Source organism: Guillardia theta (genome assembly GCF_000315625.1).
Source record: "Guillardia theta CCMP2712 unplaced genomic scaffold GUITHscaffold_49, whole genome shotgun sequence".
NCBI lineage: Eukaryota > Cryptophyceae > Pyrenomonadales > Geminigeraceae > Guillardia > Guillardia theta.
In genome coordinates this window covers 108,381-131,351 of record NW_005434625.1, presented here as the reverse complement: position 1 = coordinate 131,351, position 22,971 = coordinate 108,381, and the positions used below count along the sequence as shown (strand labels likewise).

Sequence of the window (22,971 nt, the reverse complement as noted above, 5' to 3'; positions counted from 1 at the left end):
AGTGCTTCTTCAGTGCTTCTGGTTCCTCTTTACGCGTGTGTATGCTTGTGCTCGTGTTGGGTTCTTGGATTCCTGCTGCTTTTCCCCTTCTCTTATCCCTTGGCCCTTTCCGAACCCCCCCCACCCTATCAATCCAAAACTGACCCCATACCTTCTGAGTACCCTAACCATCACAGACAAAATCTCAGATCACCCCTATTTTGTATCATATCATAACCCCATCTCAATACTACCCACCCACAAAGAGTAATCCCCATGATGACCCCACCCATCTAGCGATAATCGGTTTTGCCTAGTTCACCCTCATCCCCCTCCTTCCGTGGGGTCGCTGCTGAGCCTTACATGTGAAAGGACCGAGAGTGTAGGGGTTTAAAGGAAGGGAAAAGAGGGGGTGGTAGGGTCATCGGAGGCGAACAAACCATGATCGATCTTGCTCACGTCATGTATGAGGCGCACCCAGAGGTCGCAATTCAGTACTTAGAAGCTTCTAGACCAGTCGAAATTCTTCTATGATGCTCTGAGATCGATTTTAATATCTATATACTCGAAATGATGCGATGGACGGACGCTAGCTAGCTATATGTGCTTGAAAACATTTCTTTTCGTACTCATAGTTAAAACCGCCATCTGGCAGCTTGTGTCCAGAATCTTCGAACAAGATTTTAACCAAGTTTACTTTACTCTGAAACATTTCTGGTAAAAGCCTGTCAGCGGCCACCCGGCGGCGGGAGGTTCTGAGAGTCGGCACTGCAGCACCGTGACTGCAGAGTCACTCGCCGCAGACTCACTGTTCGGCCCGAAGTTCGGAAGTTCAGCCTCACCGTCTCCTCAGCGGACGCCGCCGGCAGTGCCATGGCCGGGCGGGCGGCCGTTGACATCGAGTACTTAAAACAGTCCTGGAGTCCGTCCGTCTGGCCGCACCGTGGCACTGCGGCACTGCGGCAGTGACTCCGAGTCCCGGAGTCCGATCCGAGCAAACTTTGCTGCATCTACCGTACTGATGTCCCGCCGGAGTACGAGCGGGCCCCCGCGGCGAGGCTGCATCCGAGTGACTGGCGAGTCAGGGCCGGGCGGCCGACGGTACCCGGTGATCGGACGGTACAAGACGGACGGTCCGATCTCACAGGCTGCGGCGCCGCCCGCCGGGCCGGGGCGGGCCACCGTGATTCAATCATCGAGCCCGGATCATGATGGAACTTCGGAATTTAGACTTATTTCAGTTAAAAGTTTCGTCAAGAGAAATGAGTGGGTATAGTCTACATAGAATATGGCAGGGTTGCCAAGACATGAAGGGAGTCCGCCTGCACACCGCCTGTAGCCCGGGCCACTGCCACGGGCACGCGTCGGGCCGGCGATCACAGTAGTCGCAGGCTAAAACCTCACACAGGGACTGCTGCACCGCTTATTGGAATACCAAAATATGTCTTGTGGGCATGCTTGTTGCCTGTCAAATCATTCGAGTGAGCATATGACAGGCCCCGAGGACAGCTTCACCATTCTTTTCCCGGGCGAGTCTTTCACCATCCTGCCGCACAACCTCTCAACCCACATTACAGACAACAAAATCGACCTGTTGGTCCAAATACTCAAGCACCGATCCTCCATGTTTCGAAGATCCATTTGCCTATCAGCGAAAATCATTGATGCTTGAAATTTAGAATCAGGCATATACCATCCCGCGAGCACTGAAGATGCTGTTATCTAGTTGAGTCTCCCCAGGATTCTGTCAATCACGGTCAATACACTTCAATTCAGGGCCAGTGGACAAGCCTGGGCGTGATCGAAAACATTTTCTCCTGCTTCACCCATTGATTGATGGCTCTGTGAACAACATCAAATTGCAATTCAACTGAAAAGCTTCAAAAACCTGCTGATGTTCAGTTCCAGCATGCTTCCACATGGCATAAAACCCCCCATCCGCAAGTTGGGCAACAGATTTATGTACAGCCTGCCCGGAGTCACTTTTATCCTGCAACTGGGGCTGAAACACAAAAATCAAGGAAATGAGCAGCATCAGAGCAACGATGGATTGTCACAGCTTTACACACCATATGTGGCTCCTTGATATTTTTCGAAGATGACTCAGATGTCGAGAAGAGCTTGTCTTCAAGGCTCCTTTCCTGGTCATTGTGAAATCGGTCGGGGGACGTTCTTTTCCTTGTCTTTGGCCCCTTGATGAACAAGTTGAACAATCTGTCCTGATCGACCTGATAAAAATGCTGTATCAGATACACACTTTCTCGATCTGCATCACTGACAGTTTCATCCGCCTCATCATGTCTGAAATAGTTTCCAGATCTCGTCTCTGCAATCTGTGGATTCGAAATCTTCGCCACGTCTGTATCTGCTCGCTGCTCGTCTTCCTCTTGTATGGGAGCAGTCAACCTGATTAGACCTGCAGCACACAAATGCGTCAGTACTGAAAGCATACCGATGGTGGAGGGTGCAAGTATTTGCAGTAGAACAGGTTTAGAGGTTACAAGGTCTCGAGAAAAGTAAATCAATAACAACCTTGTGCAGCAAGCGCTCTTCGTTTCGCCAGAACTTTCAGTTGCGCCTTCCTTACTTGGGCGTCATCCAACAACAAGCGGACCTTCGAGTCGTCTTCCTCGCTCTGCCACTCCCAACAGGCGACGAGCAGAAGCATCCCCATCGTTGCTGCGCAGGAGAATCTGACAGCACTGCGCGGCATGGAGTAGCGATCTAATTCGGGCATGGTGGGGATGGGGGAACCGCACTGGCAGTCCCGGAGCATCCGACCGGACCGGGCCCCAGGACCACTGAGGTCAGTCACTGAGTCGGCCTCGGGCCAACGGTCGGTTCTTCGGTTATTGGCCGTACTACGAGAGGTGACGGGCCGACATGAGACATGGCAATGGCGAGAAAAGTTAGAAATGAAGGATCACAAACGACAGCAAGTAGCTCAGATGTGTTGACGAGACAGATTAGAAATGAAGGATCACAATCGACAGCAAGTAGCTCAGATGTGTTGACGAGACAGATTAGAAATGAAGGATCACAAACGACAGCAAGTAGCTCAGATGTGTTGACGAGACAGATTAGAAATGAAGGATCACAATCGACAGCAAGTAGCTCAGATGTGTTGACGAGACAGATTAGAAATGAAGGATCACAAACGACAGCAAGTCGCTCAGATGTGTTGACGAGACAGATTAGAAATGAAGGATCACAAACGACAGCAAGTCGCTCAGATGTGTTGACGAGACAGATTAGAAATGAAGGATCACAATCGACAGCAAGTCGCTCAGATGTGTTGACGAGACAGATTAGAAATGAAGGATCACAATCGACAGCAAGTCGCTCAGATGTGTTGACGAGACAGATTAGAAATGAAGGATCACAATCGACAGCAAGTCGCTCAGATGTGTTGACGAGACAGATTAGAAATGAAGGATCACAAACGACAGCAAGTCGCTCAGATGTGTTGACGAGACAGATTAGAAATGAAGGATCACAAACGACAGCAAGTCGCTCAGATGTGTGTGTGTGAATCGATTGTTGATTGACACCACACATCTGTGTCAAGGTGATTTAGGGTTTACCGATGGCGCCTAAAAAAGTTTCGAAACGACATTCGACGGAAGTGAAACCAGGTGACATGTTGTTGTTGTCACATCATGATCGTGACTCAGAGCTCTTAGAAAGTCTCGAGAAACTGCGAAAGGGGACAGACAATGGCGACGGAGGATCTACATGGTATGCCATCCGCAGCTTGAGACGAACATGCTGCTGAACAAGAATGGACAGGGTTGAGCCAACAACGGTGATCGTAAAACCTCCAGATCAGTTAAACTTGACGGAGAAAGAGCTCGAGCAAGAGTTCACAAGAGTTTTGAGTGCGAAGGTGGACATGCGAGAGCATAGAAGCGTTCACTCTGACCTCCGTGTAGGATCCGGTAGCACCTCAGAACATCGTCAGGTTTAGTTTCAAAGAGCGCCTGTACAAGCTCGACCCGTCAGTGGAGCAATGCGCCCAGCACTTTGAGATGGAAGGAAACCTGTTGCACAGAGAGTCAGAGGACGGCAAACGCATCGTGGCAGAAGTAGAGGCAAGGAAGATTGCTGAGCAGAGGGCTGTAGAGATGGCTCAGATGGGAGCGCCGGAAACCAGCACGGAGTTTTCAGGGGGCGAGTCAAAGAAGCTGAGAAATCAGTTCAACTACTCGGAACGAGCCTGCCAAACCTTCAACCAGCCCCTGCGCGAACGAGCCACCATCACTGAACCTCCTCCGAGCCTGACCATCAATTGCCAGGTCAACCAGTGGGAAATCTTTGACGCTTACGTGGAAGACGTCGAACGTCAGAAGCTGCTCAAGGAGCGCGCGGCAAGCCAGCAGCAAGCAAAGAAATCAGTAGCGAACAAAGACGATGCTGAGCATGATCATGACGACGGCGACATGAAGGAGGGCGCGAAAGATGCGGACATTGTGCATAGTGCTGCGATGAGCCGATCTCTCAAGATCATGGAGAGAATGGTGAATCAGAACACATGGGATGAAATCGCTCAGGACTACAAGTACTGGGACGACCAGTCAGATTCCTTCAAGGAGGGAGAGGGAACTTTGCTTCCCCTCTGGAAGTTTTGGACGGAGAAAGTGAGGAGAAAGCATGTAACGGCGCTCTGTTGGAACCCGGAGTACAACGATCTGTTTGCGGTGGGCTACGGCAGCTATGACTTCATGAAGCAAGGGTCGGGAGTCATCTGCTGCTTCTCGCTGAAAAACCCTTCTCACCCGGAGTACTCTTTCACCACTGAGACCGGAGTGATGTGCCTTGACTTCCACCCGCAGCACTCCTCCCTCCTGGCTGTGGGATGTTATGACGGCACGGTCATGATCTTTGACATCAGAAACAAGCTCAACAAGCCCATCTTCTACTCAACGGTCAAGAACGGCAAGCACACAGACCCGGTGTGGCAAGTTAGCTGGCAGGAAGAAGATCTCGCCAAGAATCTCAACTTCTTCTCCATCTCGTCTGACGGCAGAGTCACCTTGTGGACGATGAGCAAGAGCGAGTTGCAGTACACCGACGTCATGGAGCTCAAGCTAGTCGGCATCACCCACGGGCCGGACGACAACAGTGAGGAAACTTCGCTGGTTGGCCTTGCTGGAGGAAGCTGCTTCGACTTTCACGGGTCAAGCGAGCACTTGTTTGTTGTTGGAACAGAGGAAGGGAAGATACACAAGTGCTCCAAGGCCTACAACAGTCAATATCTCGAGACGTACAACGGTCACTACATGTCTATCTATGCGGTCAGATGGAACAAGTTTCATCCTCGCATTTTCCTCACGGCGAGTGCTGATTGGACAGTCAAGATCTGGGATCACACGCAGAAACAGCCCTTGATGTCCTTCGACCTTGGCAACGCTGTGGGCGATGCAGCTTGGTCCCCCTACTCATCTTCTGTCTTTGCGGCTGTCACCAATGACGGGAAGGTGCACGTGTTTGACCTCGCAGAGAACAAGCACGAGCCCATGTGCGATCAGAAGGTGGTCCGAAAGAGCAAGCTCACGCATGTTGTCTTCAACCCCAAGCAGCCGCTGCTACTTGTCGGCGATGATAGAGGAGGAGTCCTTTGCTTGAAACTCTCTCCTAATCTGCGCAAGACCGAGGAGGTGAGGTCCAAGGAGAAGGCGGCTGCTTCTTCTGGCTCAGCAGGCGCTGACGCTGCTCGGAAACCTCCCGCGAAGAAGAGAGCTCATGAGGGAGAGCAGGGAGGAGCCGAGGAGAAAGTGAAGTCAGCGGCAGACATGGAGATTGAAAGGCTCGAGAAGATTCTCGGCCTCGATGAAAACTCTGCGCGTTGAGGGCTTTCATTGCTTCTAGCACCAGCCGTACATGTCGTAATATACATAAAAACCAGGAACGTCTCCCACGTCGAGCTTGAACTCCGATGACGCTCTGAGCAACCCATCAGAGCGAGCAGGCGACATGACTCTGACTTGCCTGTCTGTGTTCACGTGGTTGTCCCACCCGGACCCCTTCCTGCTGGGCTCGTCAAGGCGAACGAGCGAGGAGGCTCAGCCGCTACCTTGCGCCGAAATCGGTCATGGTCATGACGTAATCGAACGCCAGCTGGCTCGAAGCCTCGATGTCTGCTTTCTCGAGCAGCCATAGCAAGCTGTAGTCCAACCGAAGGTTCCCTTGCGTCTGCCGCATCCTCGTCAACGTCTCGGTCAGGAAGGAACCAGCGGCTGCCTGCAGCACGTCCTTGACGCGCGACCATTTGTCCTTGTCCCGCACCAGCTCCATGACCTGCCGGGCAGTAGTGAGGACGTCAAGACAGCAGAGCTCAGCTGGTCACCTGCTGCTTGTCCATGAGCGTGAGGGTCTGAACGATGTCGCGAGCCATCGAGTTGCACCAGCGACGGGCCTGCGAGGGGTTGAGGAGAAACATTGAAGTCTGCGAGGGAGAGACCTGCTGCTCCTTGCTCTCAAACGCCTCCAACTTGAGCTTGTTGACCCGAAACTGCAACGAGCGAATGAGCGCAAGGAGAGGGGAGAGGAAGGAGACATCGCGTCGAGCTTCGTTGATGGCCTGAGGTCATACAAACTTGAGAAAGCTGATGAGAAGATCTCGTTCACATCACCTCGTTCCATCGATGCTCTCGAACTTGTTTCAGTGACACCTGGCGACATCAAACTCCCTCAGACCTCTGCATCTCCCCCTGGTCCCATGCGCCTCTCCCCCTCATCTCACCTCGCCTCGCAGGGCCCCAACTTCCTTGGCAACTTTTCTGTTGAAGACCTGCAAAGACATCTCAGACAAGGAGGAGAAGAGGAGGGGAGGACGCAAAGGTGAGGGAGGAGGGGGAGAACAAGGTCTGACACCTTTTTAGACTCCAGTGCCATTTCTCTCTTCCACACCATTTGTCTGTAAACGTGACGTCACTCAACCCTCTCCTCTTCTCCCTCCTCTTCTCCCTCACTTGCGATTTTTGAGCAACTCAGTGAGACGCTCTTGCTCCAACTGAGTACCGGAGGCGATGATGCGAGCAGCGGCAGGCTGAGCAAGCGATCAGCTGAGAAGAGCTGAGAAGCAAGCGAGCCTGTAGCCTTGACTTCATGCCGTGCAAGGACTTGGTGGCTGCGTCGGATTGTGTGAGGAGGCAGCACGATGAGCGAGAGAGGAGGGAGGGTTTGACGTCACCGTGTTGAAGGAGAAGGATCTCGAGAGGAGGCTTCCGTTGCCATAGCCCGAGCTCAGCTGAGCCTCCTGCTGTCTGATATCTGCAGTAGCGATGAGCCAGAGCGAGGGCAAGACAGTCCGGCGACCTCGACGCCAACATCATCATCTGATCGTCTAAGTCCGAGAAGATGGTCGGCCGCAAGCTCTCCGCCTTGGGAAAGACTGCGAGGCATCAGACGAGGAGGGAGGAGGAGCGTGAGACCAGTCGGCGCTGTGAGGGCCAGGGGGGCACGAAATGGGGAGGACTCCTGCCAGCAAGTCAGAGGCGGCGGAGCTCTGCGGAGTCACCGGCCTGGTAATAATCTTCATAGGAGGGCGACGAGCTTTGATCCTCTTCGCGTCGCGGCTGCTTCACCTGCACCTTCCGGTTCTCCTCCTGCAGCTCTCGAACGTACTGAGCGAACTTGAGAGGCGAAGGCCCCAAGAGCTGCGACCCAGCTGGCCTCCAGCCCAGACTCCCAAGCATCTGGTTTCCTAGCTTACCCACGAATGCGCCGATCACACTTGAGGAGCTGGGGGGCAGCAGGACTGAGGCAGGGAAGGAGGAAGAGAGATCAGCGGCAGTGCCGTTGCGTCTTGTTGTCTTGCGCTCCAGAGAAGGAAGTTGAAGCTGAGCATCGGCAAGGCTGACCTGTAGACCGAGAGGTGAGCAGCAGCTTCCTCTTCACCCTCCTGATCAAACCGTCTCATCCTCCTTATGCTCCTTATCCTCTGAAAATAATTCTCCTCTCTGCCACCTCGGACTTCGGTCAGCAACTTTGGGTCTCTCGACTGCTGTGCTTTGTTTCTTCCCCTTTTCCTGAGATGATCGTCCCAGAGAAAGCTCTCGCGAGCCCTCGAGCCTGCGACTCAAGTCTGTCCACGAGGTCTGCGAGCCATGCGGCGAGAGAGGAAGCGTGGAGTGAACGCTGTGCGTGCCGTTCTCATCCGTGTCGATGACAAAGATCGCAGAGAGATTCCACTGAGAGCATCAGAGTCAGTCGCTTCCATCCCTCCCGCCTCCTTCTCCCACCTCGATCGGTTGCCAATGCTCGGCGATCTTCGTCCTTTCCTCCTCCGCCTGGAAGGAGCTCTCAACGGCTGCCCCTCTCATATGTTCCTACCTCTTCCAAGGACTTCCACTGGCCCAAACACACGTGGGGGGTGAAATCAACGTCGTCATAAACGTCATCGTCGTCTTCAGACTCTTCCATAGTAAGTGAAGGTTTGAGGTCCGTCATCCTCGAGCTGCCGCTCGCATTCTTGAATTTTAATAGCATCGCCTCCTTTCTCTCGCGCGGGATGAACCCGTCCAACGTGCTCTGCGTCGTGGGTCAAAAAGAAGGAGCGAAACGTTTTGGGGTGCTGGTGAAGGAGGGGGAGGGGGAGGAGTGGAGGTTAAACACCTTGAGACAAGACTGCAACGCCACAAGCTTCTCCTTGGCCTCCTTGCTCGGCCCCACCCACAGCATGACACTGAGAGGATGACGGAAGACGCCGATGGTGCTGAGGCTCACGCAGAAGCTTCCCCCGCCCTGCCGTGTGACTGACTGAAGACGCTGCGGCAAGGCGTCGAGCTCCTCCTGGAAGAGGATGAGATCAAGACAAGAGGAGGAAGAGAACCTGAGTGAGCAGGAGAGGATACAGCAGGTTGAGATGCGGCATCCACCTGCCTCAAGAGTCAACAAGCGGCTCGTGCTGCTGTCACCTCCTCCATTTCTCCTTCTCCTTCTCACCGCAGGTGATGCCTGTCGTGCTTCGACCTGATGGTCTGGATCTGCTCCCAACTGGAGTGAGGAGGGATGATGCAAATCCCGACCTGCACTTCTCTCTCACACGCGCACGCATCCAACGCTTGCTCGACCTTTCTCATCCCTGCTCTGACCTCTTCTATTGTTGGCTGCCTTTTTTCCCATCGACCGAAGGTGCGAGGGCCATGCGAGGATGGGTCGACAACGCGGCTGAGGCTCTCCTCGAAGAACTCTCCCTCCTCCACTTCTTCCTTGGCGTTGTCCAGCACCGGCACCCCCATCGTGAGCTCCCAGAGCGAGTGAACTTCCAGGGATGGTTCAGCCTCCATGGACCAATGGCGAGCTTCAGCCGCATCAGTCCCATTGTTGGAGGGACGCACGCTCAGGCGGCTGTCAGGATCTCGACTTGACCGCCGGCCTTGTCGCACATGCAGCTCCGAGTTCTTGCTCACATCCCCTGCAGGCGCCAAATCAGCTCGCCACTTTCCTTCTCATCGTCCTCTTCCTGGTCTTCATCCGTCCCCTCTCAGGTTACCTTGCCCGTTCGCCGCTCTCACGCGGACATCGCAGTGGCTTCTTGATCGCCAGTGCAGTGGAGCTGCAGGTGGTGAGAGAAGATGCGAGGAAAGAGGTGAAACCTTTAGTGGAGGGATGCAACGCAGAAAGCGTCAAAGGCTCGCAATGGAGTTGGGAAACCTGCAGGGCAAGTTACGAGGATGAGCTGGAGGAGGTGAGATTACTCGAGGCAGACACGTCCAGCCCGCTGAGTCGTAAGGAAATGCCAGGAAAACCAAGAGAAAGGCTAAAAGGACACGAACTTGAGCAACCAGGAGGGAGGAGAGTGAGGAGAAGGGAGGGCAAGGAGGAAAGAGGAGATGAGGAAAAGAAGGGGGAGGGGAGATAAGGTGAGGGGAGACGAGTTGAGTTGAGGAGAGGGAGAGGAATAGGGAAAGGGAGAGGGGGAGGGGGAGGGAGAGGGGGAGGAAGAGGAAGAGGAAGAGGAAGAGGAAGAGGAAGAGGAAGAGGAAGAGGAAGAGGAAGAGGAAGAGGAAGAGGAAGAGGAAGAGGAAGAGGAGGGAGGAGGGAGGAGGGAGGAAGAGGAGGGAGGATAGCAAATCTACCTCTTGTCTCTATCAGCATGACCTCGAGCTTCAGCCCCTTGTCGTTCCCTCCATTTCTTCCAGCATCGACCACACTACTGTAGGTTAGCCCGCCTCAGGGACGCTACGTTAGTTAGGGTCATGAGCCTCCGGGCCCGGCCGGCCTCGACGCTCCGGGTCATGGACGCAAATCTATGGTGAGAGGAAGGAGGGACAAGAGACGGCTGGCGGAGGGAGGGAGAGGAGAGGATGCGATGAAGACAGACCCTGTGAGGCATGTACTGCTCTCTCACAATCATCACCATCATCCTCAAGGTCTGCCATCAAGACCGACCAATCAAACATGCTGCTGCGTGCGACCGTGGGCTGGGAGGAGCGGCAAAATGAAATACCAAGGGGATACAAGCAAGTAGATTCAAGGCTGTGTGAAGATGCGAATGACCAGGAGGGAGGTTGGCTTGTACATATGTAAGTTTGCAATGTCACTGAACTTCCTCCATCTTTCATGCCTGGTCAAAATCCTCTTTTCTTCTGAATTTCCATCACCCAAGTCGATGATGATGATTGTTCTACTTTCTCTCGATCAATGCGGGGGAGCGTCGTCTCTCTGCAGCCTTGAGCTCGTGAAGAAAACCTCTTGTGCAGGGGTCTGAGACTTGTATCGTGAAATATCCTCCCCCTACCTTGCCTGCCACGGTACCTGCTGAGTCTTATGACAGGAGTCCGAAGTTTCATCTCGACTCGCGCGAGAACAAGAGGAGAGGCTATAGGGAAGACTGGGTGTGAGATGACCACGCAGAGGAGATAAAGAACTTTGAACAAAATTACATTCGAAAGTGACCGAAATCACCACGGCCAACATACTGGCAGCCAAGTCTACAGGAAAAAACACTAGGATTCTAGAAATAACAAATTACAGGCGAGGTGTTAGGGGGAGACCTGTTCGCTATTCGTCCTCCATCAAGAAAGAAAGATCAGATCCCTTATCTGGGCAAACCAGATGATCTATCATCTTCCGCCGAGAGCTCTCACCGTCCTGCACACCATTGAATACGAAGAAGATGAAGTTGCGCCTCCCCGTCCAGCTCACCGTGCTGTCGTTACCCTTGAGGTACTCCTCGAGACAGAAAGCTGCTCGCCACCAGACATCCCATGTAAGCTCCTCCTGGGGAACGCAGAGCTGTGCCCAACATTTCCCGTGAGACCTCAACCAGCAAACCGCAACTTGGACCTCACCTGGCAGTCATGCATATGAGCTCGCAACAGCTCCAGGTCCACTTTCAGCTTCAGTGTTATGTCCATGTTCTCTGTCCCTCTGTTGCCGAAAGCAAAACTCTCTACAAGGTGGATGTCCTGCATGCGACGGATCGCTCGCTCGAGGCCAAAGACTGAGGCTTCTGAGCATAACACTTCTAAGGGGATTGAAAGTTCGACCTCTTGGAAGAAAACAAATCTCCAAGGGTCCGTTTCCTCTTCACCGCACACTTCTTCACCTTTTCTGCTAGCGTCTCGGTGATTGCTGATAGTTGATGCCGTTGCCAAATTGTTGTTCTCCTTGGTATCGTTGATATTGAGCTGATTCCACTTGTCTTCAAGCTGTTGAGATTCCTTGAGGGTCTCCGAATTGCTCGCTTGACCCATCGAGCAATGACCACCTTTGCCTTCGCGATAACAAGTGATGAGAGGATTCAGGCGATCTTCTTGATTCTGAATTTGTTCCATCGTGACGACGATTAGATAGAAACTACCCTCAATGCACTGAGCATTGGCTGGGTACACGTACCATCTGTTGTGTATGGCAACTCCAGTCTTTGTATATCCAATCATCTCCAAAGTGATTGTTTGAAGTCTGTTTGTAGACAATTGGCTTATGATATCTTCCATTGTATCTATAACTTGCTTGCTGCCCCCCTGTCAAAATATGGTGAAAAGAAGGGGAGAGCAGCTTCAAAGCCAAGAACAACCTGCAGTATAGCTAACGAAGACCCGATAGCTTCATGCGCCTCTATACCCCACATTTCAATCCATGCTTGATTCACTTGCATGATTGAAAACGGATTCCGGCTGGAAACTATCAACTGCGGTCGTTCAAACTCCTGGAGTGCCAAACAATCAAGGAATTCAATCAGTCAACCGTACAGCCCCAGTGTCGCAAGTTACCTCAAACGGATCAGTAATCATCTTCATGGATCCTTTAGCTCGTGTAATTTCTGTCACCTCAAACTATTTGTGCAGTGTCTAGATCGCATTTTGAAGTTTATTTGTTGGTCAACTGCCAATAGTATGAGAGAACAGATTGGTCTCGAAACACGAACATGATCGGATTAGGGCAACAGGTTAGTGAGGCAGGAAAAGTATGTGGAGCCGTTTAGGTCTATTCCGATCATGATTATACATGCTGACTTTGAATATTTCAAGAATCGGGAATACAAACAACTATCCAACACCACCTTCCTGCGTTGTTCGCTAGTCCTTGCGTTGAGTTCACATTGTTTTCTTCACCTCGTCAAGCCATCCCTCTCTCTGTGCCACTGTTTCCTCTACTGTAATCTTTCTCGCAAACAATCTATGTTTTTTCATCGCGCTTCTCCTGACTAACGTTCTCCATGGTACATCCCCGTTCAATCTGCATTTCTTTCGCCTCGCCCGCCGTGGGGATCGCAAGGAAAATACACACATGGGGTAGGGGTAGTCTGTTCTTAATCTCATCTCAGGTGGGTGGTTGATTTTAGTACCAAGACGGCATACGAATTATGGAAGAATGACGGGTACTCGTTAAAACAACTGAGGGAACGACAGGGTGGGGTAGGGGTAATGTTTGTAACCCATTCTTCTAGGTCCTTTCCGCATTTTCGCCCTTGGTGGTAAAGAAGTACCCCATTCCATCACCCCCCTAAAAACCTGCATTTCGAACGCTACTGCATGAGGGGTGTTGACACCACACCCTCCCCTATACCTCTGCTCGCCCAATGACATGGGTCACTACTCAAGCCCCCGGAACCCCCACCCCATATCCATCCGCAGTGCACCAGTATGGTGACCTGTCATCTCCCTCAGATCTCAGTTACATTTGTTTTTACTTTGAGAAAAGAATTTTTAAGAAGGGAAAAGACATTCTTTCGAACTGATCTCCACTGAGATAACCAAGTCTTGCGACTCCAGGATGCGACCACCCCACCCCTACCCCTCTCTACCTCCAAGGAGTTCTAAAGGAAGTTGGGAGGGGTCGGGTGGGGTTGCTGGTGTGACCCTGCCCCATTGGACATATCTGAGCATTGCGATGACGCTCAAAGGTTCGAGGCGGAGCAAGGGAAAGGGAAAGAGATGGAAACGCGGGGGTAGAAAAAGAGAAAGGATGCAACCAAGACAGTGGGCATAGGAGGAGGCTCTGCAAGCAGCTACGAAACGATACAGAACTTGTTTTATGGAGGACAAGGAGAGACGCCAGAAGAACTTTCAGGAAGCAGTTAGGAATGGAACTTTCATTCAGGGCATGGCATGGCATGGCATGGCATGGCACTTGAAGCAAGACAGAAATGGCAAATAACCACGAGCAGTGTGGTATATGGGAATTTAAATGTTGTTTGCAATAATAGACAGTCTGACAACAGTGTAATTGCACATTGCATACGAATTAAAAGGGTAACCAATAGAACTGCAAAGAGGAATAGAACTGGGCCATTCCAGTTGGCACGCTGTTCTATTCCTCTTTGACTGTGTTCACGGTCTTGCCACCCTGTAGTTCCCTCCAGGTGGAAAAGCTTTACGGGTTGCAGACGTCGACAGCGAATACTCAAGGCACCTCCGTTTATTTGATAACTCCAACGCACTATCCGGGTTGGTGGCACACACAGCAAGGGGAAGGACAGACAGACCACCTTAGCAGTTGTCGATGATCCTTTTATAGTCGATAGGAACTACTAGGGGTGGTGAGGCCGCTCCGCTCATGCACGAGCGCCGAGCGAGCGTCGGACCTCCTCACTATGCATCCCTCGTACATGACCGGTACGCTACTGTCAGTGACGTACAGTACTTCGCCATTCCGAACTCGTCACGCCGGGCCTTGAGGGACTCAAGCATGTCGAAGAAATGCTCCTGTCTAAACGAACTGCTTCAGCAACTCATCAAGCATCTCCAAAATCTCCTTCAGGCGATCGGAAGCTTCGTATGAAATTTATTGGACCTTTGCGGATACTGAAAAAGCAGTCTGACAGTGCAGTACATTTGTCAGGCTTTTCTTCCGAGCTTTCGGCATCGCAAGGATGCAGTGTACAATGTTTCAAAGCTGCGTCCTTACTACTTTCGTGATCCTACCTTGGATGATCGCTCCCAGCCTCCTGCTCCCATCGTCACGGCAGATGGTGACTTCTACGAAGTGAAAAAGATTTTGCGTCGTCGTGGCTCAGGCAATCGTACAGAATATCTTGTTCGCTGGGAGAGCTTTGATGATCCTACTCAAGATTCTTGGATCCCATCTTCTGAGTTACGAGCGCCTGCTTTGCGCAAGATGGTGTGCGACTTTAACGACGCTCTGCATCGACATTGATCTTTGTGTAAGCGCTTGCTTGCTTTCTCTTAACTTTAACAGTGAAGTACTTGTTGCTTCAAGCTCAACAATCTTGCGAGTGGGTGCGAAATGTTACGAAGCGGTTGCGGAGATGTTCTGCTGTTGTTCTTCTGGTAGCTTTCAAACTCTCACGGCAAGATTTCAAACTCCTTCCCCGCGACTATATCGTACAAGGTCAGAACGAGGACGGTCAATTGTTCTAGAGAGGGTGAGGCAGAGGCAGTGGTGTGGGAGTGTGCTAGTAAAACTCGTTCTCTACTTCTCTTTTTCCGTTCAAACTCAGTGACTCAGTGAAGTTCCGGCGTCCGGGCCAAAACTTCTAAGTTCCGAAGTTCGCCGAGGCCCGCACTGTCACCAACTTCGAGTCGGATCACGAGTCGGCGACCCGGTCCGTTGTCAGACTGAAACTGACTCCCGCCTGCCGGCGGCGCAATACACACTGAGTTTTCATAGAACAAGCGCGCCGCGCCTGCAGAGTCAAAATTCTTCTTGCAATCAGATTAAACTACCAAACTGCTCAGCCTGAGTGATTCGCCGATGATTTGTGTAAACCTGACTGTGACTCAGTGACCGTACATCCGATGATCACGGTTGTCCCGGACCTGACTCAGTGACATCAAGTCCACTTTATCCTTGTCGCCGGACGCCGAACTTGCGAGCCGCTGGGCCCTGGCCAATTGAGCGTCCGGGAACGAGTCACTCAGTGACGTCAGGTGCCGCAGTCACGGTGCTGAGTCCGATCCGATCACCGTCCGGTGGCGGGCCCGGGGCCTTCCTCACCGCCGAGACTAAAATAAATAGTTTTATAAATACAAATTTATAAAGGCTATTTCTACCATTGGGTGATGACAAAACGACTTGGTACTGTTGTATTGTACCGGAGCCCCCTTTCGTAGGAGGATACCCCCTTTTCTTGTGCCACCCCTGCTACAATGTCTCATTGGTAGCTGTACCACGTGGTTTTACTGAAAAGTTTCCCCACCCCTCCTTCTATTCTACCCACCCATCGGTCGAGATCATTTCAGCTACCCCACCCTTGAAGACGAAGAATTATAATTGTTTTTATTTAATAGTTTTATTAAATGCAAGCTCCCCAGGAGATGGTTGGGATACATTTGGGGGGTACGGGGTGGGGCAGAAATGGGGTACCCATGATGGGTGGTGGTACTCTGAAGAATCCGCCTGGGGGGTTAAGACAGCTAAATGGTGGGGTATTCTGTTGTGAAATTGGGAGGTAGGGTTCGTCAACGGTATGACGAGATGCGGGCGAAGACAAGGTGGGTGCTAAGTTTTGTTGTAGGGTAGGGTACTGTTTTCTTGGAATATTGGGGTAGGGTGGTAATTCCCTGGGTTAGCTGCGACGTGGGTGGTCCAAACGAAATGAAATTCTTGAGGGGTGGGGTATCTTCACTACCGGTACTTTCTAGCATGACTGGGACTGTGCTGCACCCCAAATCAAGCGGGTGGTGGGATAATTGAGGAGTGGTGGAGAGACAAGGGTGGGTAGGTGTTCGACAATGCTGCAATATCCAGCGGCAAGGACAGGATGCAGATGGATGATTACAAAGAGCACGAAAGAGGGTGAAAAGGAAGATCAGAAATAGAAAATGAAAATGATGATGTTGAACATGTTGTTGATGTCATTCAAGTTGATCAGTTGCAGGTGCAGGTGAAGTTACGGCATTAGCGATGGTCATGATGGTGGTTGCGGAGGATGTGGTGGTAGTGGCGACGGAGATCGTGAGAATGAATCAGGAAGAAGAAAAGAAATTGGAGAGAAAGGTCGTGATGAGGAGGATTCAGGAAGGGAATATGAGACTGAAATATGCAATAAGAAGGGAACTATCACGTGGAAATTACGTTGAGAAAAGAACGACGAGAAAATCTTTTAGTAGGAACAAACAAGGAAATTGATGAAGTCAGACAAATCAATTGAAGAAAGCAGGTGGAGTGGGGAAGGTGACGGCGAGGAAAGAAGTAGAAGAATTGCAAGAAAGAATAATTGGGGTGAAGGTATGCAAAAGGAGATTCACAAGTGTCATGTGCTCCTAGTGGAATAGTCCCAGGAGGCTGTCACCCCCTCAAAAGCTGCAGCTCCGTTCTTTTTCTTGTGCGACAGATGAAATGGAGGGACAGCGTGAATGTGTAGTTGTTGGAAGGCACGGGTGTGAGGAGATGCCCGAGTGAGGCTCATCAGCAGCTGCGAGATTGATCCACTGGATTACCCTTCTTGAGCGAGGATAGATCGAATGCAAAAAGGACGTACTTTGTGATCTTCACAATGCCTGTCTATTGCAACAAGCTTGATGAAGTTATCGAGTTAATGTTTGACTTTCAGGAACTGATTCTATGAGAGTGAGATAAAGCAACCCTGTTTTATTTATCTGCAATGATATTTGGTCGATATCCTAAGTCATCATTCCGCGATTCAACTAGGTGACCCTTGAACCTGCGTATGACGGAAATCTAACATCAGATCGACAGTAATCCCTGTTTTTGAGACAAGAAATCGATTTCTGTCGGCAAGTTCTGTGGGAGGGCGTTTGTAGGGCCTCCGGACTGAGATGGTGGACATGGAGGTCGCAAGCTGGTCGTCTCTGTCGCAACTCTTGTTCCTTGTGTATCTAGCGCATCTTGTGCCTACATCGCTACCAAGCGCGACCCCTTTGGTGAGAAATCTTGACTTGTCTTGTCGCAGCTTCGTTCGCATTTGCATGGACCGCTCAGTTTTGCTGTATTTGACTGTTTTGAAGGTTCGATTCAGCGATGTTTGGAACAAACAGCACAATGTCTTGCAGCCCGGTTTAGTTTCGTGTGTTCAGTTGCAGGCAGGACTTACCTGTACTGTAGGCGTGACTCAGGCTGATGCGAATGTGCAACAACGGTGGAATATTCGTTGTCCAACTGTATCTTGGCTGACCACTGCTGTGTAGAGGAGTGAACGAACTTCGGCAAATGTTTCCGACTTTTCCCGAGTCGACAATCACTCAGCTTTTGAACGGTGAGCAGCATATTCTAGTGAGTTTGTTCCGGTTGATTTTGACATTTGTATCTCCCAGCTCACTCCGGCCAAGTGGATCAAACAGCTTTGACGATTGCAGCTCTTAGCGAAATTTTTCATAGTGAAGAAGACATTGGTGGAACCTTGATGCCAAACATGGCTGCTCGTGACACTTGAGATGCAGTAGAGGACTCGGTCGTGCTGCCATCCGAGATTCTATTTGATGAGCGACTATCCGATCTCCACAAGCTGGTGTTGAGAAGTAATCCCTGGTTGACCAACTTTCCTCTCCTGATGCCAGGTTCCTCGACTCGAACATTGCAATCATCTTGTCGACTCATATGCCATCTGTCAGGTCCAGATATTCATCATGTGGCAGCAAACCTGGCGCTGGAGTACAAGGTGGGGTAGAGGCCAGAAACAAGTTACAACCATTGAAGGTTGAGGATGCAGGGGAAGTACTGCTGGTCTACCTGTTTCGATGCGGACTTTCTCGCTGCTCTCATGTACGAGGGCTACCTTCCCATGGCAGAGGTGAGCCTTCAGCCTGCATATAGGAGCTTGATTGGCTGACGATGTTGCAGATGACGAAGGAAGGACCTGCCAAGTTTGTTCTTTTGCCCAAGATGCATCATCAAAGGTCCTTCGCTCTCCTTGCTTGCTTTCCTCCGCTGATCTGTTGCCTGTTGCAGATGCATATTGAAGTTCGAAGACCTGCACGTGCGCAAGAAGGTTGCCCATCGTCTGCCTTCCCTCTGCTCGCCTTTGTTCACTTCTGTGCAGCTCCGTAAGAGATCCTCGCGATTCGAAATCACGTGTGACAGGGCGTTCGACGAGGTGGTGCAGGTCCGTCTAGTTGTTGTTGAGACATTGGCTGAGATTCCTGGCAGGGATGTTTAAGACAGCATGGCGAGAACTGGCTCTACCCTCCCTTCATCAGCGTCCTCAAGGTAGCTTACACTAGTCGAGGAAGGGTTGCGTTGTTGAAGCTTGCTGCGCGCAGGAGATTCTCGAACGGGGAGGAATCAACGGTGTAAGGATACATTCTTTCGAGGTTGGACGCTGTTCTTGGGGAGAGGAAATTCATCGTTTGTTGGTGCAGCTGTGGGAAAACGGGACCATGGTGGCAGGAGAAATGGGATACTCTGTTGGCGGATGTTACACCAGGTGATTCCTCTCCTGCTGCTTCTACTGCAGTGACTGAATCATTGCAGCCTCTCTGGTTTCTACACGGTCAAGTCTGCTGGTGAAGATCTCTTCTCCCCGCTCGGTCCCGTTGCATACAATGATCAGTGTACATGTCTGCAGGGAGCGTTCAATGCATAGGGACAGCCAAGTTGCTGCAGCAAGGTGAGCAGAGTTGTAAAGACAGCGCCTCTTCCTCACGTCGCCCTTGTAGCGGGGGCAGCATTCTGGGATCTGGGGATGACGCTCAAGTACAAGGTCAAGCATGCTGCTTCTGCTGCTGCTGCTGCTGCTGCTGCTGATTGTGCTGCAGCTGGACCTCGGCGCGCACTGCGTCCCCCGACAGGCTTTCTTGGGAGAGATCTGGAAGGTGAGTCGTGAAGGGCCACGTGAAGGGTGATAGCATGACGAGAGGCTGCAGACGAGGGACAAGCAGCCGATCGAGCTTCCTCGCGAGCGAGTGAATGTGAAGCAACTGCTGGATTCATTGTCTTGACTGAGCTCAACTTCATTGTGAAAGATTCTTCTGCTGTCGCTAGTTACCGTAGTATTTGTACAATTAGTTGGACTCATTGTTTTTCTGTAAAGTATCTGCTCAACCTGGCAGTGCCACCCCCGAGTCTTCGACTGGCAGATCATGGCATCTGAGTCATTCAATCCCGACCAGGCCGCCGCCCTCCCGCCGCCCCGGCCGGGCCGCTGTGGCCCGGGCACTAATATTTTACGGGGTCTGAAATGAGGAAGAGGGGGTGTAGGAAAGGCAAGGGGTGGGGGAGGGGTATCAATACTGCAGGGTGGGCTCCCAATCGACTCATTGGGGTGGGTTCATGTTCAAAGGGTAGGGTCCTCGTCTAAATGAGGGTGGGTGTTGGTGGGAACTTTGAAAATGCCGTTGACAGGTTATTAGTAGAATAATGTGTTAATAAAGAATCATCATTCAAATAAAATAAAGTTTCCTTAAATAAGACATAAGTTAAGATCTCGTTATAGGAAACATGGAGCTGATTAGCAGATATATTTTCTAATAAGCAACTAAAGGTTTTATTAAAGAAGGAGTGTAATTAATAAGCTGAAACGGTAGACAAGTAGATCGTCGGGGAGGATCCATTAGGCGTGTGAAGTGCAAAGGGGAGGGAGACGGAAGGGAGAAGAGGAGGAGCGAGAGGGAGACGAAGAGGAGAGGAGAGGAGAGGAGAGGAGAGGAGAGGAGAGGAGAGGAGAGAATATGAGATGAGATGAGATGAGAGTAGAGGAGAGGAGCGCAGGTATGAAGGAAGGAGGGAGAGTCGCTGGAAGAGAGAATCTTCAAGTTCAAGTGCATGAGGTTGGCGGAGGTGGAGGCGAACTTGAAAAGGCAAGAATGGACCAAGTACAAGGACAAGAATGTACAGGGTGATTTGATCAATTCATGAGGAGGAGATGAGGGACTGTCAAGCGTGTGTGAATAGAGCGAAGACAGTTCAAAAGACATTCATGCTGATGAATGGAGACAAGAAATGAGTGGGAGGGTTGTAGTCAATTGATTTCTTTTAAAAATGCAAATCCCACAAGGCAGTAGCAATCTTTCTTCATCAAAGACGGCAAGATTCAAAGTTAATGGATGATATCGCGTGTGTGCGAGAGGCAACTGCTTGTGATGGGATGAAACGATCCCGTGAGGCATGGAGGAAGGTTCTGATGTGTTTGTTTTTGCAGACATGAATCTGCTGAACATACGTAGCGATCGTAACCCGATGGTGGTTGCGAAGCAAACCGATACAAGTTCTCCTGCAAGACGCGCCCTCCACCCGGTCAAGGTGAACGTGATGCAGAGAATCAGAAGCTTCCTTGGGGACTCGTCGGCTCCAGGCTCTGCGTCCAAGAAAGTCTCGTCCGCTAAGAAGGAGCGAGGGTCCTCGGCCAAGAAGGTAAAGGGAGGAGCAGAGAGGTCAAGGGAGGGGCAGAGAGGTCAAGACAGGAGAAGAGCATTGGGGGAGGAGATGGGGAGGGTTACAATGGTTGGATAGCACCTGATTTTCTGTTCAGCAATGCCCTGCAAGAAACTATGACGCGCTTCCTTCCATCGACCTTCAGATCTTCTACGACGATGTGCCTCAGCCTGCCAGAAGCATCGAGGTATTAGGCTCAGGGCGGGAAAGGGGAGGTGGCGGGGGCAAAGAAAGAGGGAGGGGAAGAGGAGAAGAAACTGACGAAGGTTGTGCCGGCAGAGGAACATCTGTCTGTCGGAAGACATCATGGCGCTGGTGATGAAGTTCATGGACATGAATACCGCTCTCAACGCTCGTCTCGTGTGCAAGTCCTGGAAGAAGCTGGTCTCAGACGCCAACCTTCAGCCGCTAGAGGCCAACCTCAAAGGCGAGGAGCTTCAGACTGGCCTTGACGCTCAGAGTCTCCTGCTGACCAACAGGAGGCTTGAGAACAACATCTGGACGCAGTCGCACGCGTGCTCTATGAGGACGCATCTGTCACGGCAGGAGACTGTGACAGAGGAGATGAGGACTGTGCTGGTCAACTGGCTCATCGAAGTTCACTTCAAGTTCCGATACAGAGAGCCTTGCCTACACCTCACCATACAGGTACTGCTGATGCCCCTGCCCCTGCTACTGCTCTGCTGTCTCAGTTGCTCATCATTCTCTTTCCCTTCCTCCTCCTTGCTTCCCACCCACAATCCGGCCCCCTGTTTTGATCTTTGACCGCACCATCCATGCTTGCTTCCTTTTCTTTGTCATGAGAAACCTCTCCCCCCCCCCCCCCCCCCCCCTCTCTCTCTCTGGATCGATTCACCCAAACTTTTGATTGCGAATGCTCTTTTTCAATCATCTGGTTTATCCTGTCTGACTTGCTTTTGCAGCTTTTGGATCGTTTCCTCGCTCGTCGTGTTGTGCCGAGGAGGAGGTACCAGACTGCGGGTGTGACTGCCTTTCTTCTCGGCTGCAAGGTAGGGCAGCGAACAAGGGAGGAAGCATGTGACAAGTTCTCAGTTTGAGGAGCGCCAAAACCCTCACGTCGGGGACTTGTCGTACATCACCGAGTACTCCTCTACCCGGCAGAACATCGTGGACATGGAGCGAGAAATGCTCCTTCAGCTGGGGTTCGGTGAGAAGAAGAGCTGCCATCGATGGTCATGTCTGATCTTGATGCGTCAGATCTCGTCCAGCCCAAACCATCTTGCTTCCTTGAAAGATTCTCTAAGGTAAGAACCTCCTTCCCTCCTGCTCCCCCTGCTCCTCCTGATCTCTTCTCATCGCTGTCGCAGGCTGCGGGCCTTGAGACAACTCAGAGGATTGACGGGAAGATGTCGGTCTCACACAGCATCACGCTTTTCTTCATCGACGTTTCCTTCCTCGACTACACCTGTTGCGGCACCAAACCTTCGTTGATCGCTGCTGCTGGTAAGCTCTCCATCACTCTCCATCCCTCCTCCCTCCCTTTCTTTCTCTCCCCCCACTTTCTCCTTCATTTTTGCTCGTTCCTCTTTCAGTTGCCTTATGCCCTGACGGTCATTTAGCGATCATGTGCACCTTGAGGGTTTTGAATCGTTCTGAGTGGACGGAGAAGCTCGCCTACTACACGGGTGTGCGGAGGGAGGAGGAGCGACCGGGGCAGCAGGGGATGACGGAGCTTAACAGGATACTCGAGGTACGAGGTCAAGATGATAGCCGACAAGCTCGAGGATAGAGCCGGGCGACCTTTGAGCTCGGCCATGCAACTGAAATATGGGTGACGAGGCTTGTGGAGAGGGAGAGAGCAGCTGAAACCAGGTCCAGGTCTCCGAGATTTGGAGGCGTCAATAACAACATTCCTGGAGTGTTGACAAGGATTGTGGTGAGTGCTCGATGATGTAGAATGTTGCTCCTGCTCCTGCTCCTGCTCCTGCTCCTGCTGTCGTGGATTATGTTGTTGATAATGATGCTTTTGTCAATCATGATGAGTTTAATTGGGTTGTCAACAGAGCTACATCGAGAACAAGAGGAGGCCGTCTCACCTCTCTGTCCAAATGTCGATGTCAGATGGCCGACTTGTGCAAACAGCTTACGTGTAACGCATACTAACAACTCAGAACTGACATCCCTGAGGCGCAACAAGCGCCTCCATATTGTTGATGAGAATAAAAATCAACAATCTATCTCGCTCATTACTTCTTTTATCTTACACGAGATTTATCATACAATACTGTT

General features: G+C 51.4%; 5 protein-coding genes across 5 annotated transcripts; 3 read left to right on the top strand and 2 right to left on the bottom strand.

Moving 5' to 3' along the window:
• The first annotated feature begins 3,547 nt into the window (after nucleotides 1-3,547).
• Nucleotides 3,548-5,894, top strand: GUITHDRAFT_95510 (hypothetical protein). The gene is made up of 4 exons (XM_005829865.1): nucleotides 3,548-3,614; nucleotides 3,663-3,717; nucleotides 3,769-3,865; nucleotides 3,912-5,894. The coding sequence occupies exons 1-4, from the start codon at nucleotides 3,566-3,568 to the stop codon at nucleotides 5,826-5,828; spliced, it is 2,118 nt and encodes a 705-aa protein (XP_005829922.1). The 5' UTR covers nucleotides 3,548-3,565; the 3' UTR covers nucleotides 5,829-5,894.
• GUITHDRAFT_110987 (hypothetical protein) lies at nucleotides 5,844-9,221 on the bottom strand (the record flags this gene model as incomplete). Its single annotated transcript, XM_005829864.1, has 19 exons — nucleotides 5,844-6,006; nucleotides 6,053-6,276; nucleotides 6,326-6,394; nucleotides 6,440-6,559; nucleotides 6,612-6,650; nucleotides 6,722-6,769; nucleotides 6,853-6,895; nucleotides 6,951-7,027; nucleotides 7,172-7,244; nucleotides 7,297-7,372; nucleotides 7,413-7,458; nucleotides 7,566-7,648; nucleotides 7,694-7,841; nucleotides 7,893-8,171; nucleotides 8,223-8,270; nucleotides 8,314-8,511; nucleotides 8,596-8,772; nucleotides 8,813-8,858; nucleotides 8,926-9,221. 19 exons carry the CDS (start codon nucleotides 9,219-9,221, stop codon nucleotides 5,844-5,846), a joined length of 2,253 nt encoding a protein of 750 aa, XP_005829921.1.
• Nucleotides 9,222-10,986: 1,765 nt separating this feature from the next.
• GUITHDRAFT_110986 (hypothetical protein) lies at nucleotides 10,987-11,762 on the bottom strand (the record flags this gene model as incomplete). Its single annotated transcript, XM_005829863.1, has 3 exons — nucleotides 10,987-11,027; nucleotides 11,073-11,220; nucleotides 11,277-11,762. 3 exons carry the CDS (start codon nucleotides 11,760-11,762, stop codon nucleotides 10,987-10,989), a joined length of 675 nt encoding a protein of 224 aa, XP_005829920.1.
• Nucleotides 11,763-17,321: 5,559 nt separating this feature from the next.
• GUITHDRAFT_110985 (hypothetical protein) lies at nucleotides 17,322-19,289 on the top strand (the record flags this gene model as incomplete). The annotated part of the gene is made up of 18 exons (XM_005829862.1): nucleotides 17,322-17,409; nucleotides 17,458-17,491; nucleotides 17,541-17,608; nucleotides 17,667-17,744; nucleotides 17,793-17,909; nucleotides 17,964-18,010; nucleotides 18,062-18,142; nucleotides 18,193-18,248; nucleotides 18,301-18,340; nucleotides 18,392-18,454; nucleotides 18,499-18,558; nucleotides 18,612-18,662; nucleotides 18,711-18,775; nucleotides 18,823-18,854; nucleotides 18,902-18,958; nucleotides 19,008-19,051; nucleotides 19,107-19,163; nucleotides 19,215-19,289. The coding sequence occupies 18 exons, from the start codon at nucleotides 17,322-17,324 to the stop codon at nucleotides 19,287-19,289; spliced, it is 1,113 nt and encodes a 370-aa protein (XP_005829919.1).
• A 1,165-nt stretch (nucleotides 19,290-20,454) lies between these two features.
• Nucleotides 20,455-22,517, top strand: GUITHDRAFT_140808 (hypothetical protein; the record flags this gene model as incomplete). Its single annotated transcript, XM_005829861.1, has 10 exons — nucleotides 20,455-20,464; nucleotides 20,489-20,700; nucleotides 20,819-20,908; nucleotides 21,001-21,369; nucleotides 21,645-21,731; nucleotides 21,775-21,889; nucleotides 21,940-21,986; nucleotides 22,050-22,185; nucleotides 22,302-22,367; nucleotides 22,423-22,517. 10 exons carry the CDS (start codon nucleotides 20,455-20,457, stop codon nucleotides 22,515-22,517), a joined length of 1,227 nt encoding a protein of 408 aa, XP_005829918.1.
• Nucleotides 22,518-22,971: the final 454 nt, after the last annotated feature.